This window comes from Agrilus planipennis, unplaced genomic scaffold, assembly GCF_000699045.2.
Source record: "Agrilus planipennis isolate EAB-ADULT unplaced genomic scaffold, Apla_2.0 scaffold54, whole genome shotgun sequence".
Lineage (NCBI taxonomy): Eukaryota > Metazoa > Arthropoda > Insecta > Coleoptera > Buprestidae > Agrilus > Agrilus planipennis.
In genome coordinates, this window is record NW_020439000.1 from 448,775 (window position 1) to 465,223 (window position 16,449).

Consider the following 16,449-nt stretch of genomic DNA (forward strand, 5'->3'; position numbering starts at 1 on the left):
TGGTTGGACACGCACCATCACTCTTTCCTATCCTGAGCTAATCTTCGTATTTCCCTAAAACTAGAACAACCTACATCCTTAACTGTTTGCGAACAGTAATCTAATCTGAATCTACCTCTACTCTTCTTAATTCCTATTTCTGTCTCTAATATGTCTCTGACTAGCCCTTCATGCCTGTACTTCCCCGCATATTTATTATTGACTTCCGTAGAGTCCTTTGTTCTCCTATTCCTTCTAATACCACTTCATTTCTAACCTTCTCTATCCACGATATCCTCATCTTTCACCGGTAACACTTCTAACCTTTTCTTTTCCGCCGCGCACACCGTCCATGTTTCACACCCGTACAACGCCGCGCTCCAAACAAACCCTGCGCTATCCTCTGCTTTATATCCCTACTACTCCTTCCCTCCTAACTTATCTGACTTCCTAAACACCGAAAAACTGTCACTTCTTCTAATTTTTCGTCTCCTACCTTTATATTTGCTCTTTTCCTACTTTTTCTTTCCTTGCATACTAGTATTTTTGTTTTACTTTTATTTATTTTTGACGTGACAACGTCTTATAATTCGATAGAGCCGGCTGCACGCACGAAAAAACATGACTCATGCGGCGTTACCTCGCTCTGAGGCGTTCCATTTAAGGCTTGAAGTGCAAGCGAGAGCGCAGAACAAGCGACAAAGAGGCACAATCGGCCTCCGCGTTCGGCAGCATTAGACATCTGTCTCTCTCCTACTTGAGTGAGCGATGCGTCCGCGTGGACAGCTGCTATACAATAATACATTTCCATTTACCTCCTTCTCTATATCCATACAAAATATCTATCAAACAAATAAAATTAAAATTTTCTTTTGAAAAATGAAACCATTTAATCAGTATTTTCTTATGACGTTGTCACGTTCAACTATCGTCAGTAAACCGACTTTACAGACAACCGATTTTTTTTTAATTATATAATATTTATTTTGGCGCGTTAACAGTAAAATTTTAGCATGCAACGGAAGTTACGTCACATAATGCGACAGTAATTGAGCGCGCATCACAGTTGATTATATCTATCAATTCTATCAATTGTAATCGAAAACCTTGATTATATATTAATAATTCCTATACGTACACCGACTAATTATATATATACATATGTATAAACGATGTACATACAAATTTTAATTAAAAATTATACTTCTTTAACGAAGGTACCTACTACATTTTGTACAAATTTCGTAAACAAATATCAGAAATCGTGCCTTTTGGAATTCGGTAATTAAATTTTCTACCTCTGATGTAGCGTCCACACTTTCATCCGAAAGGATTAAAATATTTTCTCGATGTTTACTCAAAATAGCACCCGATATCGACCCCAATTACCAACAGATTCAAATGGCGATTGAATGTGAAATGTGAAGATTGAATTTTTGCATCAAAATATCATCATTCATAACGTATTGTTATTATATTGGATATCATTTCAAAAAGCATCGTTGAATTAATGAATTCAATACGTACTGAATCCTGAAACTTACAAACCTAGCTATCAAGTTGAAATTTACCGCAAGTAAAACTGCGAAAATTATTTTGGCTTTCAATTTTAATGAAAACTGTAAAATACTTTCAAAGATAGTATATCAGTTCTTAAGGGAATGCCATTACATGTAGTTGATAAAAGAAACTTTCAGTGGTCTTATTTAGAGCATTTCGAGTATTAGAAAACTTTAACACTTAACAAAACAAATACAAAATTCTTGGTGTGGGAAATTCTGATACGTATTTTCTTATTTTCTCTAAAAAAAATACCAACTTCGCTAATGCAAGACGTGTTAAAACTTTGCCATAATTTTTTAGCGAAGGCACGAATAACTTTCTTCTAAAGTGCTAAAAAAGACAATCCGTTCACGACAAATAAATGGAGAGAAACAACGTGTGCAGCATGTGAAAATCGACAGCATTCCTTTGATGATCGATTAATTTAATTGAAAAACGTTTCGACAGCACACGATGTTGTTATAATGGACGAGGTAGCAATTATATTTCGAATTTGCCTTGTTATTTTGCGAAGTAATTATTTGTTGAGCTTATGTTTATTTATTTCTATTCGACAAATACAATCAATGCTGTCTGAAAGTTGAAAACAAAACTTTTGCTTGCGGCGCTACTCCCTCTCCAGTACGTAATTTCGTAAACGTAGCCTGTGGGAATTGGAAAAGTTGGCTAAAGCCTAGGGTAATTAAACTGAAACAGATGCATTTCTACAGTGGAGTGCCTCCAGTGCATTTGTACGTTGCTACGTTTGCTGTTAGATTTCAGTTTAGAGGGACAGATAAGGATCTCTAATTCATACTAGATAAAATCGATATAATATTGCCGATAACGGCGAGATGCGACGATTGCAATAGTTTCCGTACAAGCTTGCCTTTTAGCCGGTGCATGCATTCTGTCAAACTTTTTCGCAAACGTCACGTTGACTGTGTCATCGGGCTTATTGGCGAAAACGCCAAACTTTTCCATTCTGTTTACACAGCCAGCGATAAAGTTTTTAATGAGATGCAGACCTGACTGTCACTTCATTGGCAAATTCAATTCACCATTGTTTTCCTACTATTCATTATTTTTTTTAATGAAAGTTGCCAAACAAAGAGCAGCGGATCGTAAATATTTACACGAAAATGTACAAAATAATAGTATATCTACATGACATTATTCGAACAAAATACTATATATCGTGCCATTTTTATTCGTACATTGTCGTTTTGTTGCTGTTTTTCGGCTATTTTACTTCTCAACTATTAATACATTCTTGATACCGGCGGCCATTATACTTTTCAATTGTTAACGTATTGTTGCTGTTAGCGGCCATTATACTTTTCAATTGTTAACGTATTGTTGGCGCTGGCGGCCATTATACTTTTCAATTGTTAACGTATTGTTACCGCTGGCGGCCATTATACTTTTCAAATGCTGACCTATTGTTGCTGATGGCGGCCATTACAGTCCATCTGAATAGTCTACAATTTTGCTGCAACTATCGAAAAGGACAAAACTAAAACATGGATCAAAAGATCTCAAATGAAAAACTTCAGACTTCCAAGTTAAATGACATTCTGCTACACTTTTACTTAATTTCCTTTCAAAATCCGTTTATAGAGTAGATTAGAGTTTTGCCCATAAATATCCAGAAGGATACTAATTATTACTATAAAATGATTTTCCTTATAATTGAAACAATGTATTAATTACCTACACCATTAGCTACTCAACTGTTGTGATTTATACATTCAGATGTAATCGTTTGTTTCGTGTTGAACTATTAAAATGTAAATATTCTTTGCAATTCCTGTAAAAGCTATAGAAATGTCGGGCTGACCTTTGCGTTCATTTCAAAGTATTTGCACATTGATTTTAAATTAACCCCTGCCCTATGTGAATGTCAATAAATATTTCATTCGGTCTTTTTAACAACGGAAAAGTTCAAACAAATATTTCCGTTTATTCACATTTTAATTATAATTTGGCAAACATTCAAAAATAGAAAGTAAGTGAAATAGTAAATTCATTTAAAACCATTGAGAGAAATGCAATAAATCCGGCAACACCTTTCAGGGTAGATTTCACACGGAACGTGACGTCTTTTGTCGAGAATTAATTAATAATTGAATTGAAATGCTAAAAGCGGAGCTGTACTGTCTTCATCAGGAATGTGGGAGTATTCTCAGATGTACCTTATCCTTAATTCGGTCGCCTTGGAACCGATGAGGTGCATTGCTGTCTAGTTTATTTTTGCTAAATTGCCTCGAGGTTTTTAACGAACTCAAGGACCTCAGCAAGCTGAGTATACTTCCAGCTGTTTCCACACACACAAGATTCTAATTCATACGTACATACATATATGTTATGCTGCATTAAAAGGAAATACATATGGAACATATGTAAAACAAAATTTTAAAACAGTGTCAAGAAAAGGATGTTTTAAAGGAGAAGCCCTATATTGCGCATGAACACCGCAACGTTTGTCCCGCTTCTTCGTAATAAGGGAACAAGCACCATTGCGGTTGTTGAATCCCTAAAGCATCCTTGTGGTCTACGTGTATGAAAACTTTAATAACTTTTTTATATAACAGACCGTTCATGATAGGCATTAGATTGGAACGGATATCTGCGTCCGCAACTGCGGATGTTCTGCAGGAATTTTAAATCCGGATACACGTTAAAACCCTAATAAGAACAAAGAATACTCAATAAAGTAAAAAATAGGACACCCTACAGCTATTGAGTAGTATTGTTACAGATAATATTCGTAGGAGCATAATATACATTCGAAAACGCACCCTACAAGACTCCCAATATCTGACGTCATGCGCAGACTTGAACGAATTTTTAACTTGTGCGCATTATATCTTCTTTGTATCATAAGAATGAAATACGTTAGGAAACATGAGAGAGATTTTAATAAAGACTTATAAAGGATCTTATATATGAGGATTGCATTGTAATATTTATCCGAATTTTAATGTTTACCTTTGGCATTATATTCAAGCAAGATTTTTATTAAAATCGGATATTAGGTATATAGAAGGGCCTGTCTTTTCACATATATTTAAGTTTGATGAAGTAGAAGAAGATTTTCTCGGTGCTCTGCCGCTCATATTATTTTATTGCATCGAAATTCCCCTTAGGTCTCTTCTATTCTGCATACTAAATCCCATCCTTTTGATAAAATTACTTTAGGATCCTTTCAAAATCAAGAAATAAAGCAAATCTTCGCAGTCTTTTAAAATGTGCCTTACGATCTAATATATTAGGTTTATTTCAGACAGAACCACTTAAGTAGATTACTTTTTCGCCATCACCTCTTCCACTGCACATATGTCTCGGGAAGATAAAGAAGGAGAGATGTATAAATTCCCCCTGATAGTCGCTACACATATAGAGGCAGGTGATGCGGCGTGAAACAAAAAAGTTTGAAAACAATTTCCACTAAATGTTTTCTAAATGCGTGCGATGATAATTAAATTTGCGAACACGCGCAGTAATGAACAGAACGTGGATATAAATTTAAATAAATTGGGGATGAATTTTAGTACTTACCAACAGTGTGTGGATTCTCTCAATATAGGAAAAGTTCTTTTCGAAAATCAAGAATTGGATGTGGACAAAACCTGTAACAAAGAAACACTTGAAACTTGAAATAAATCTCAACGTCCTCATTCATTTCAGAAATTCAATTATGCTAACTAAGCTAACAAAATTATTTCTATTCTTTTAAATATAATAACTGAACATAATGTCTAAAGTAAAATTACGAATATAAAAGTCTTGGAACAACCATCATCATAAAGTCATCAGTCCTAAGACTGGTTGGACACGCACCTCCACACTTTCCTATCCTGAGCTAATCTTCGCATTTCCCTAAAACTATCGGGTTGTTCGGAAAGTCATTTCGTTTTTTTTTGTGGAAATGAAAGACAGTTTTCGTAAAATAAACAAATACTTTATTAAATTATATATTGACCGTTCTGGTCCAACACCTTTTGCCATCTTTCTGGTAGTAGCATAATTCCACGCTCATAAAATTTTTGGTCTTTGCTGGCAAAAAACTGATCGAGGAGGTTTTTGACCTCCTCATTTGAGGTGAAGGTTTTACCGTCTAAAAAATTTTGGAGTGACCGGAACAAATAATAATCCGATGGTGCCAGGTCTGGAGAATATGGTGGGTGTAGCATTGTATCCCATTCAAGCTGTAAAAGCTTTTGGCGAGTGACCAAACTTGTGTGAGGTCTCGCGTTGTCTTGGTGAAACACTACACCTTTCCTGTTGATTAGTTCTGACCTTTTCTGTTGAAGTGCATCATTCAGTTTGTCCAGCTGATGACAGTAGACTTCCGAATTAATCGTTGTGTTATCCGGTAAAAGCTCAAAAAAAACGATTCCTTTAAAATCCCACCAAACAGACAGCATCACCTTTTTTTGGTGAATATCGGCTTTGGAAATGGTTTGAGCCGGTTCATCTTTTTTGCTCCATGACCTCTTGCGTTTGACGTTGTTGTATACAACCCATTTTTCGTCCCCAGTGATGATGCGCTTCAAAAACGGATCATTTTCGTGACGTTTGAGAAGCGAATCGCAGACGTCAATGCGGCGACACAGATTTCTCTCTGTGAGAACATGGGGAACCCATACATCGAGCTTCGAGGATAATCCCAGGCCTTTCAAGTGGTCATAAACTGTTGAATTTGATAAATTTAACCTCAATCCGATCTCACGTGTTGTTATTCGCCGGTTCACATCAACTAATGCCTTTATCGCGTCTTTATCAGCTTCAACCGGCCTTCCCGAACGTGGTGCATCTTCGACATCAAAATTGCCGGATCGAAATTTAGCGAACCAGTTCTGGCACTGGCGTACTGTCAACACACCTTCTCCATACACATCAGTCAATTTCTTTCTGGCTTGAACAGCATTTTTACCCTTTCTGTAGTAAAACAGTAAGATATGTCGAAAATGCTGCTTATCGCTCTCCATATTTAAAAGGGCACCAACCAAAAACTACTGCGTAGAATTAATTGGAATTTTTCACACACAAGCCTTGCTATATGAGCTCTCAAAGCATATAAAAATTATACGGCTTAAATGTGAAGTTGGGTGCAAAAGAATACAATTAAATCCTCTGTCGGGAAAAAACGAAATGACTTTCCGAACCACCCTATAGAACAACCCACACTTTAAGTATTTGTGAACAGTAATCTAATCTAGGTCTGCCTCTACCCCTCCTAACTCCCGTTTCTGCCTCTTCTATGCCTCTGACCAGATCTTCATGCCTGAGAAGGTGTCCTACCAACCTATCTCGCCTATTTCTTATTGACATCAATAGAGTCCACTGTTTTCCTATTCTAACTAATATCTCTTCATTTCTAACCTTCTCTGTCCACGGTATCCTTATCATTCGCCTTTAACACCACATTTCGAACGCTTTTGACCTTCCATGTTTCGCACCCGTACAGCGTCGTGCTCCAAACACACTCCTTTAACAATCTTTTTGGAATTACTAAATTAATCCTTCGCGAGCACAGAAGTGACTTCTTTTTATTGAAGGCGACTCGACCCTGTGCTATCCTCTGCTTTATACCCCTACTGCTCCTTCCGTCCTGACTTATCTGACTATATCCTAGATACCTAAAATCAGCCACTTTTTCTAACCTTTCGTCTCCTATCTTTCCCTACTGTTTCTTCCCTTGCATACCAGTATTTTTGTTTTACTTTTGTTTATTTTCAAACAGTACTGTTTTGTTAATACCGCTTCCACTTTATTTAAAGCTATCTCTAACTCCTCCTTACTAGATGCTAATACTGCTACATCATCTGCAAATCTAAACATCTTTTGCCCCTACAGTCGTACTGATTTTAATGATATTGATTACGACTTCGATGTATAGATTAAAAAGTAGCGGTGACAACGTGCATCCCTGTCTGACTCCCTTCCTAATATTTACTTCTATACATTGCAGCCCCAGCTCTATAACAATCATTCAAACGAAAACGAGAACCCCAACAATTATAATGGATAGATATCTTTAAACCTACAGAAAACTGCGCTTGGATCTTTGTTTGATTTATTTAGACATAAAATGTCCGATAACAGTTTTCCAATTCCGATCTTTCAGTATCCCCATTCTTTGTCACAAAAGTATAATCCGAAGTCAAGCACTAATTAGTTGATAGATGTCATCAGCCCACAACTAAAGGTATAACAAAAGTTTCGATGACAATTTAGATCGTGGACCATCATAGTGCTGGGGAGAATTTCATCCCTGTTTTATCTTATCGTCACGAGCATGAAGACGGGGTAATTTTCGGTCCATTTGACGTGGGACGTCACCTAGAAACGACTTGGTCGAGATTCAACGATGCGTTCGAAGCTCGAACTTGGTTCGTCGAGTTGGGTGGTTGATGCGATGTGATTAAAGGCGGCTTTGACAGGCGTCACCTACAGGATCACGGTTCGGCCGGTAATTAAGCGCGGGACCGGTGAAAACTGGGTCCGGCCCTGTCACACAGGTGCGAGTGAGACGAAGGAACACGAGGACGCGACTGTAATTTAGGAAATTACTCTACTTCCAAAATGAACTTTCGTTCAGATCCTTAAATTGATATATCACGATTGCAATTTAAAACAGTGTTTAACTGTTCGCAACTCTATTAAAAGTTTTTTGGAGAAACAAGCGACGTTAACGAGCACTGCTGCCTGAATACGGACCCGCTGTGTGGAACGGGGCACAAACGTCAAATCTTCTTCTTCTTCTTCGTCGTCGTCGTCGTATCCCTAGCGTTAGTAGCCGTCATCGTCGAATTTTCCCCCGGTTTTTCTCCTTTTTCGTTTTTGCTTTCGGATATTAATAAGGCATTTTCCAGTTTTTCCGTCGCGTCGTTACGTCCCAGAAAATGAGCGCTTGACTTCTAACAACTCCAATTTACTAAATCAAAACGTTCCGCACTCATATTTCAAATTTCATTAAATTGGTCCGTTCAAAACCTTTGCTTCTCTTCACGCTACGATACAAATAAGCAATCGATGAAAGAAATAAAGAAGTTTCCATCTCGACGCTTTTTATTTATTTATTTTTATATTGTTAGACCGCCCATCCCCTTTAAATCGTAAACAACAAAAATTCTAACGCAATTTTCATTGGTAACGATCAAGAGAAATGTGTTTTTCTCGTTTCGACCGTGCCAATAATCCAAATTAAAATAAAGTGCTCATTTATTGAAAAATGTCATACATTTACTTATAAAAAGGATCAAAGTGTGTACTCTTGACCTTATAGAACCATTAAAAATTGTTTTTACATGGCAACTCCTCAAAAAAAAGAATATAGATTGAGCTTTGGTCGGTAAACATGCCCCCTTCCGCCTCAAGAAAAAGAGAAAATACTTTAATAGTTGTCAATACTAATGTAAAAATTAATTTTTTACTTTTTTCATCCACTATTAATTACCTCAAGTTAATGACCCTAGACAAAAATGTTTAGTCTCTCTCCAGCGTCTCAGAGTCTTTCAAAGTCTTTCAGCGTCTCTGAGAGCGTCTCTCACAGTCTTTCAATCTCTCAGTTATTGCTTAGATGTTTTTATGGATCTCTCACAGACTCTGTATGAGAGACTCGAATAATAAAATTGCTAATTCAGAGATTCGAGTCTCTCATAGAGAGACTGAATAAATAAAGCTGAAAAATTGAGAGACTCGAGTCTCTCGTAGAAAGACTGGGATCTCTGAAATATGTTGAACATAGAAAACTTTAACCATGTCTATCGAGACACCACTTATTGAGAGATTCGAGTCTCTCTTTCAGATATTCGAGTCTCTCGTTCAGAGATTCGCGTCTCTCGTTCAGAGACTGGATACGAAATGAGGATCTCTCCATGAACTCGATGAGAGACGGAGACTCGAGTCTCGCTTTCACAGACTGAACATTTTTATCTCGGGGAGACAATGAGGAAAAATTTGTTGCTAATGTCACATCCTCGCCGTAATCGGGAGTATTAGTACGTAAAGCCAAAGGTTCCAGGTTCGATTTCGGGCGAGGGTGTGACAATAGCTACAATTTTTTCCTCATTATCTCATTAACTTGAGATACTTAATTGTGGATAGAAAAAAGTAAAAAATTAATTTTCACAAAAAAAGAGAAAACTCAACAAGCAATTCCATCGTCTACATAGTGATGAGCAAAATTGGTCTTCGTCTTGTAGTTTTGTTCTCGCATTTTCGTAAGACCAAGACTGTCTTTATACTAGCAAGACCAAGACCAAGACCAAGACCGAACAAACAAGACCAAGACTAAAACCAAGATCGAATATGGAAGACTATACGAAAAATTATTACTTCCGATGGATTTATGAGTTTTATCATTCTTTTCTTGAAACAAAACATTTTTAGTATTTGAAATTTTCATTTTGCTTTATTAGATTTTAAAACTTAACATAAAAAGAATAAAAAAAGGAAAAGGGATCTACAAGAATATCCTTGGAGTAAGTGTTCTTAGGTCTGGAAAATACATGGTTGAAATATAGAGATAAACTAGTTTTTTTTTTCGATATTTTTTACGACTTTCAAGTACTTTGTACCATTTTGTTCGCAAAAAAGGTCAATTTATTATTGAGGAAGCGTCAATTTACGCATTGGAAGAAAGATAAGTTTTCATAACTCTCAGAATTACCGACACTTCGCTTCGCACTGTTTTTAATATTTGTTATACATATTGTAGCGAGCACGAGTGTGTTTGTGTGCGATCGGGCACGCGTGTGCGTGAACGGCTTATCGATTCGTCGACTAGCCGCGGGCGCCTTTCTTCATGTGCGCCGTATTTGTAAGTGTGTGTCGTAGCTGCGTTCTGGGAAAGCAGTTAAGCAGCTCAAGGCAAGAAAGAAACTATCCGGATGTTTCGAGAAGGCTCCCGAATGTAAACAAAAGAGTATTTAAAGGAAGAGACGATCGCCGAGAAAGGAAGAAATAAATTGACCGTTGCAGAAGTAAATCCTGAAATAAATTGACAGTTATATAAGTCTTCGAAATTAATTTTGTTAAACCCACGAACCTCATGTGTGTGTTAATTTTGTTAAAACTATAAAAAGTAGCTTATCGTATTTAATAAAATTGTTTCAATTTATTTTAATGTACTGAAAAGATACTCAGAATTCCAGAATCTTGATTACCACGTCAATAAACTGATATCCACTTAATTAAAAGCATTCAAAGTTCGTAATTCAGATTCCCTTCGGCCGTTAAATTTGCACGGGAAAGCGATCGTTAGCATGATTTTACGATTAGTTTGCAAATCGCGATGCATATGCGTATGAACCTAGATCACCAGGCACCGACCGAGTACTCATCTACCCACATGAAACCGGGAATCCGTATGGTATAAATCCTGGATTAAACCACGTTCTCTGAACACCTGGTGAAACGAAAGTAGAAAATTTAACTGCGTCGAGGGCGTAGTTAAAATGACACATGACCATTGCCGGTCGGTATTTCTCTTTTGTACTTGCCCATCTCCATACCTGCACCTAATAATAATACGGGAGTGCACCACGAGTCCGCATTTGCCAAGTTATAATCTCGAAATTGCGGTTTTAATATTACTGCAAAGCGATGCGTTACTCCTCTTGACTGACATGATTATTGCATGCTCTTGGAGCCTTAATTAACGATTAAATTTTACAATGCAATTAAGAAGCATCCATTCAAGACATTCTCATTTAATAGCGATATATCCTGCGCAGGCTTCAGCGGCTACTGTCCAATAAGCTCACTGGGGTTCTCCAGCCCTTAAAGCTTTTGTACGATGCTGACTGTTCTGTTTTAGAAATTTAACCCAACCTCGACAACTTTTGACAAGACTTATTAAACGCAGAAAGTCTGTCCCGATGTATATCTTCTTCAGACATGATTGCATTCAAGATATAAATACTAAAAGCTATAGCAAGAGTTTTAGTCAAATCCTTTTGTATTTAATATTATTTCATTCTGTCTATTAACTTGAAAAGTTACTGTAGATCTTGACAGCACGACACAATTATTGAAAGGTTAAATGTTCTTGATCGTGATATGACAATTAAATCTATTTTATTCACCGTAGTTCTAAATATAAAGCAAACTCTCTGAAACGTCTGTAACGAAAGAATGCCGCAAGCGGCGATCGATACAGCGGTACGTTTTGATTACGCTGCCGAAAGCTGACAGGCCGATCGTATGTCATACCACTGACAAGACAACTCAACAAAAGCAACTTACTAGAAGCAATCGGATATCCCGAGATAAAAATGTTAAGTCTCTAAGAGTGTCTGAAAGCGAGACTTGCGTCTCCATCTCTCATCGAGTCTCTCTGGTGTCGCTGAGAGAGACTATCGAAAGACTGTCAAAAAAACTGTGTGGTGTCTCTGAAAGAGAGACTCGAGTCGCTCATAAAGAGATCCTCATTTCGTATCCAGTCTCTGAACGAGAGACCCGAATCTCTCAATAAGTGGTGTCTCGATAGATAGATAGACATGGCTAAAATTTTCTATGTTCAACATATTTCAGAGATCTGAGTCTTTCTACGAGAGACTCGAGTCTCTCAATTTTTCAGTTTTATTGATTCAGTCTCTCTATGAGAGACTCGAATCTCTGAATTAACAATTTTATCGTTCGAGTCTCTCATACAGAGACTGTGAGAGATCCATAAAAACACCTAGGCAATAACTGAGAGACTGTGAAAAACTGTGAGAGACGCTTAAAGACTCTGAGAGACTGAAAATTTTTGTCTAGGGATAAACCAATGACTTTTGGGTAATAAGTACCTACCGAACAAGCATAATACATAAATATTTGCTACGTTAGGTATTGTAGGTATCTACCTCCTACATTGTTTTTGAATCGTGTTTCACACCCTCACGTCGTAATCGATTGAAAATCATTGTTCCTGCATGCGATATAATATAAAGTCCTGACGCGCTCCGTCAAATGGACTATTGTTTGCGAGTGTATGCCTTTATATATACACAGATAAAGGAACTCCCGAGTGAGATAAACGGGTCAGCGGGCGCACTATTATGTTCCCGATCAAAAAGAGAACAATCGTCCACCAAAAGATTTCATTAAAATGCATACATTAGAAGTAAAACGACTCGCTATTCGCCCACTGCAATAAGAAATGGAAGTACGTTCCCCTTTATCAATATCCATTTCGTACATCAAAGACTTCCAGAGAAAAACAAGGAGATAGAAAGAGAGAAGAGCCAGCGAGGTGGATATTGTTTTATATATCCGCATGTATGTAAAATGTATGTGTATATGTATAAAGAGAGGTGCTCATCAAACTGGTGACCGGAAACTACAAATGTGCATATTGAAATCCGCTATATCGGCGCGTTGTTCTGCATGGGACTCGGCAGATTTTACGGCGTTATAAACTTTTTATTGCAGCATAAAATTGAGTCAAGAGATAGCGCGTCACTTCTTTCCTCTGATGACGACTACGACGACGATATTGCGCTTCAATAGTTGAACTGTTAATAATAACGTTTGCCGCTCCCTCTTGTTCTTTTTGGGCAAATATTGCTCTACTGTAATTACTTCCGGAGTAAATTGTACAATACCAACGTAAAACTACTACCTACCTACCTAATAATGCGCAATCCGAGCAAAAATAAACGGGAAAATTTGCTAGCGCCCCACTCTCTTTCTAAATTCAACGTTCACGTTAATGAAATTTAAAAATGAGACGCTGCACTATATATAATTCAATTGCAGATAATCAATAGGTTAATTAATAGTTCTAGAAAACTCGAAACAATATATTCTACGCTAAGGGATCACGTACTTTACCCAAAATATTTTGAAAACGATAAAGATTCTAAAGCATTAAAGGCACCTGTAAGAATAAAATAATAGAATAGTATGTAGTATTTTATGCATAATATTAGTCTAGATCATTTGTAGATCTTCTATACCTAATAACTAATTATAATTTTTGATATAGAATTGCTATAATAAATGCTTAATAAGAAAAGTGCGCAAACTGTAATGCCCATAGCCACCAATCATACGACAACAATTGAAAAGATATAATGGCCGCCATAAGTAACAAAGCTCCAACAATTAAAAAGTATAATGGCCGCCACTAGCAACAATGCGTCAACAATTAAAAAGCATAATGGCCGACAACCGCAACAATACGCCAACGATTAAAAAGTATAATGGCCGCCACTAACAACAATGCGTCAACAATTAAAAAGCATAATGGCCGCCACTAGCAACAATGCGTCAACAATTAAAAAGCATAATGGCCGACAACCGCAACAATACGCCAACGATTAAAAAGTATAATGGCCGCCACTAACAACAATGCGTCAACAATTAAAAAGCATAATGGCCGCCACTAGCAACAATGCGTCAACAATTAAAAAGCGTAATGGCCGACAACCGCAATAATTGAAAAAGTAAAATGGCCGACAACAGCAATAATAACACAACACTGTAGGATATAGGCAACTTAATCAGTTATAATTATTGATATAATTGTAATATTATAACTATTGGGCAAAATAAAGCACTAGAATAAAAAAAATCATTGAAGATCAGAACATTGAAAGATTTACTTAGCACAGCTTTTAAATATTAAAATTCATTACTCCATTAACCCCTGGCTCAAAAACAAAGCCAATTTCGTTCCTAAATAAAAGAATTTAAGTAGTGGATATCTAAATTCCGGAATCAAATTACTCGATAGGTACTAGTACTAGGATAAAAACTTTTAATGAACGACCTCGTCCTTAATAACAGAGTGTTGTAGTTTTAACCCTAAGTCAGTTTTATTACGAAATCAAGACTCCTTTTTAAAGCAGTGCCACGCCAGTAACAAAAAAAAATGCCGGAATAGAAAACGGAATTCGGCATTACGTTAAGATTTTAACATCAAAGTAGCCGTAAAAGAAAATTGAATAATTTCATTCGCATTGGCGTGTCAAAATTACCGTAAAGAGGAAGAGAAGAACGAAAAGAAAAAATAAATGGAAAAGTAACACACCGAAAGCTCTAAAAGATTTTGATGTAACCAAATTTTTCGGGTTAGTTGTTTTTCGTTTACAAAATGGACGATTCAAAGACGAAAATCTTTTTTATTCAATTTAAATTCTTAGAGTTAAACTGCTACCATATTGATAGTATGATACTAAGTTTCCATTAGCTGTAATAAGGCGGATTATAACTAATGTAATACGGACATAATACGTATTGTATAACGGACATGTAAATCTACAAATTAATAATCCATTCTGCAACACATTAGGATTCATATGCAACAAATTCATTAATGAATATTGATCTATTTGTGTGTACGTATTAGTGCGATTGAAGGGCTAGTAGGGAATAAATAAATTATTATTACTCAATATATTACGTTTGTCTCACATCAGTGAAGTTCGTCCAACTTACGAAAATATAAAGACATAACTTATGGAAATAAAAATAAATCAGGAATTTAAAGAATTCCATGTGTCTACCTTACTCTATCATCATGTTTTATGAAGGCAACACCTGAAGAAATTTAAATATAAGAATTAACAAAATAAAAATCCTTTCTTCATAATAAAGCAGGTTCCAGTATGCTATACAGTTAAATATCAACATAAAGGTTGATTTTCACTAAAAGTTAAACGTCGGCAGGCAATTGTCCGTGAAACATCCGTTAGTTTTACCTTGTATTCACATTACACAACACCTCACCGTCAGCTTGTCAGCAAATTTCATCATGTCTTCAGCATTTCAGAATGTCTAAATATCAATTTAATGATTTCGCTTAATAACGCCTTTCTATGCTAGTTACTCCTCATCATCATAAGGTCGTCAGTCCTAAGACTGCTTGGACGCGCACCTCCACTTTTTCCTATCCTGAGCTAATCTTCGCATTTCCCTAAAACTAGAACATACCACATCCTTAACTATTTGCGAACAGTAACCTAATCTACCCCTCCTTACTCCCGTTCTTGCCTCTTATATGTCTCTGACCAGACCTTCATGCCTGAGAACGTGTCCTACCAACCCATTTCGCCTTTTTCTCAGTCCTCTGTTCTCCTATTCTTTCTAATACCTCTTCATTTCTGACCTTTTCTACACCTTAAACAATCTTTTTCGAATTTCTAAATTAACCGTTCGCGAGCATAGAAATGACTTATTTTTATTGAGGGCGACTCGACCTTGCTCTATCCTCTGCTCTATATCCCTATTACTCCTTCCGTCCTGATTTATCTGACTTCATAGATACCTAAAATCAGCCACTAGTTGCTAATGAACTAAAAGTATTCTCGTTGGTCATTATCAACAACTATACGTCAAAGTATTCTGTCCTGCGACCTCTGACGGGCGGCTGCCTGCCGTCGTCTACATAATATTGTGAATCAAGCTTTAGAAAGTAATTATTTTTAAATTGTTCATAAAAGCAATGTTTTCAAAATGTACTTACACGAACCATCGCAGTAGATGTTTGGATCTCTAGCTGACATCAACTCAATGATTAGTTGATAAACCTAAAACAAAAACTGTAGTCAATATAAGTACAGTCTGTGTCCACCTTGGAGGTCCATTCTAAATATTGATATAACAATTTTTGAAATCGAATAAGTATGTAGTTTCGAATATTGCATTACAAAGTTTATCTCTTTACAATATTAGTACAGATAAATAATATTTTTAAATTTTAATGGAAAATATGACTACTACTGCTACTACTCCCAGGAGAACTCTTATTATCGTTCCTCTGTTTCTCTGGTATTTTGTGAAAAGAAAAGCTGGGATTTTTCGAAACAATGTTAAAAAGACGGTCACAATAAATAATCACCTTTCGTGTGTCCTAACTCTTCATACACGCAACGAACGCGACAGTTAGTTTCAATTTACGATAACTCGGCCCATCAGGTAATCTTAATT

The 16,449-nt window shown here is 36.6% G+C and overlaps 1 protein-coding gene across 6 annotated transcripts in view; it reads right to left on the minus strand.

Moving 5' to 3' along the window:
* LOC112904831 overlaps nucleotides 1-16,449 on the minus strand; it is a 154,068-nt gene that overhangs the window by 97,953 nt on the left and 39,666 nt on the right. For 5 of the 6 annotated variants that reach the window (XM_025975883.1, XM_025975882.1, XM_025975881.1 and 2 more), the window contains 2 exons: nucleotides 15,986-16,049; nucleotides 5,083-5,153 (listed from right to left, as the gene is read on the minus strand). In XM_025975883.1, coding sequence (XP_025831668.1) covers nucleotides 5,083-5,153; nucleotides 15,986-16,049 — 135 coding nt within the window. Of the gene's footprint in view, nucleotides 1-5,082; nucleotides 5,154-15,985; nucleotides 16,062-16,449 lie in introns of all 6 variants that reach the window. The other variant, XM_025975884.1, reaches the window with a different exon arrangement.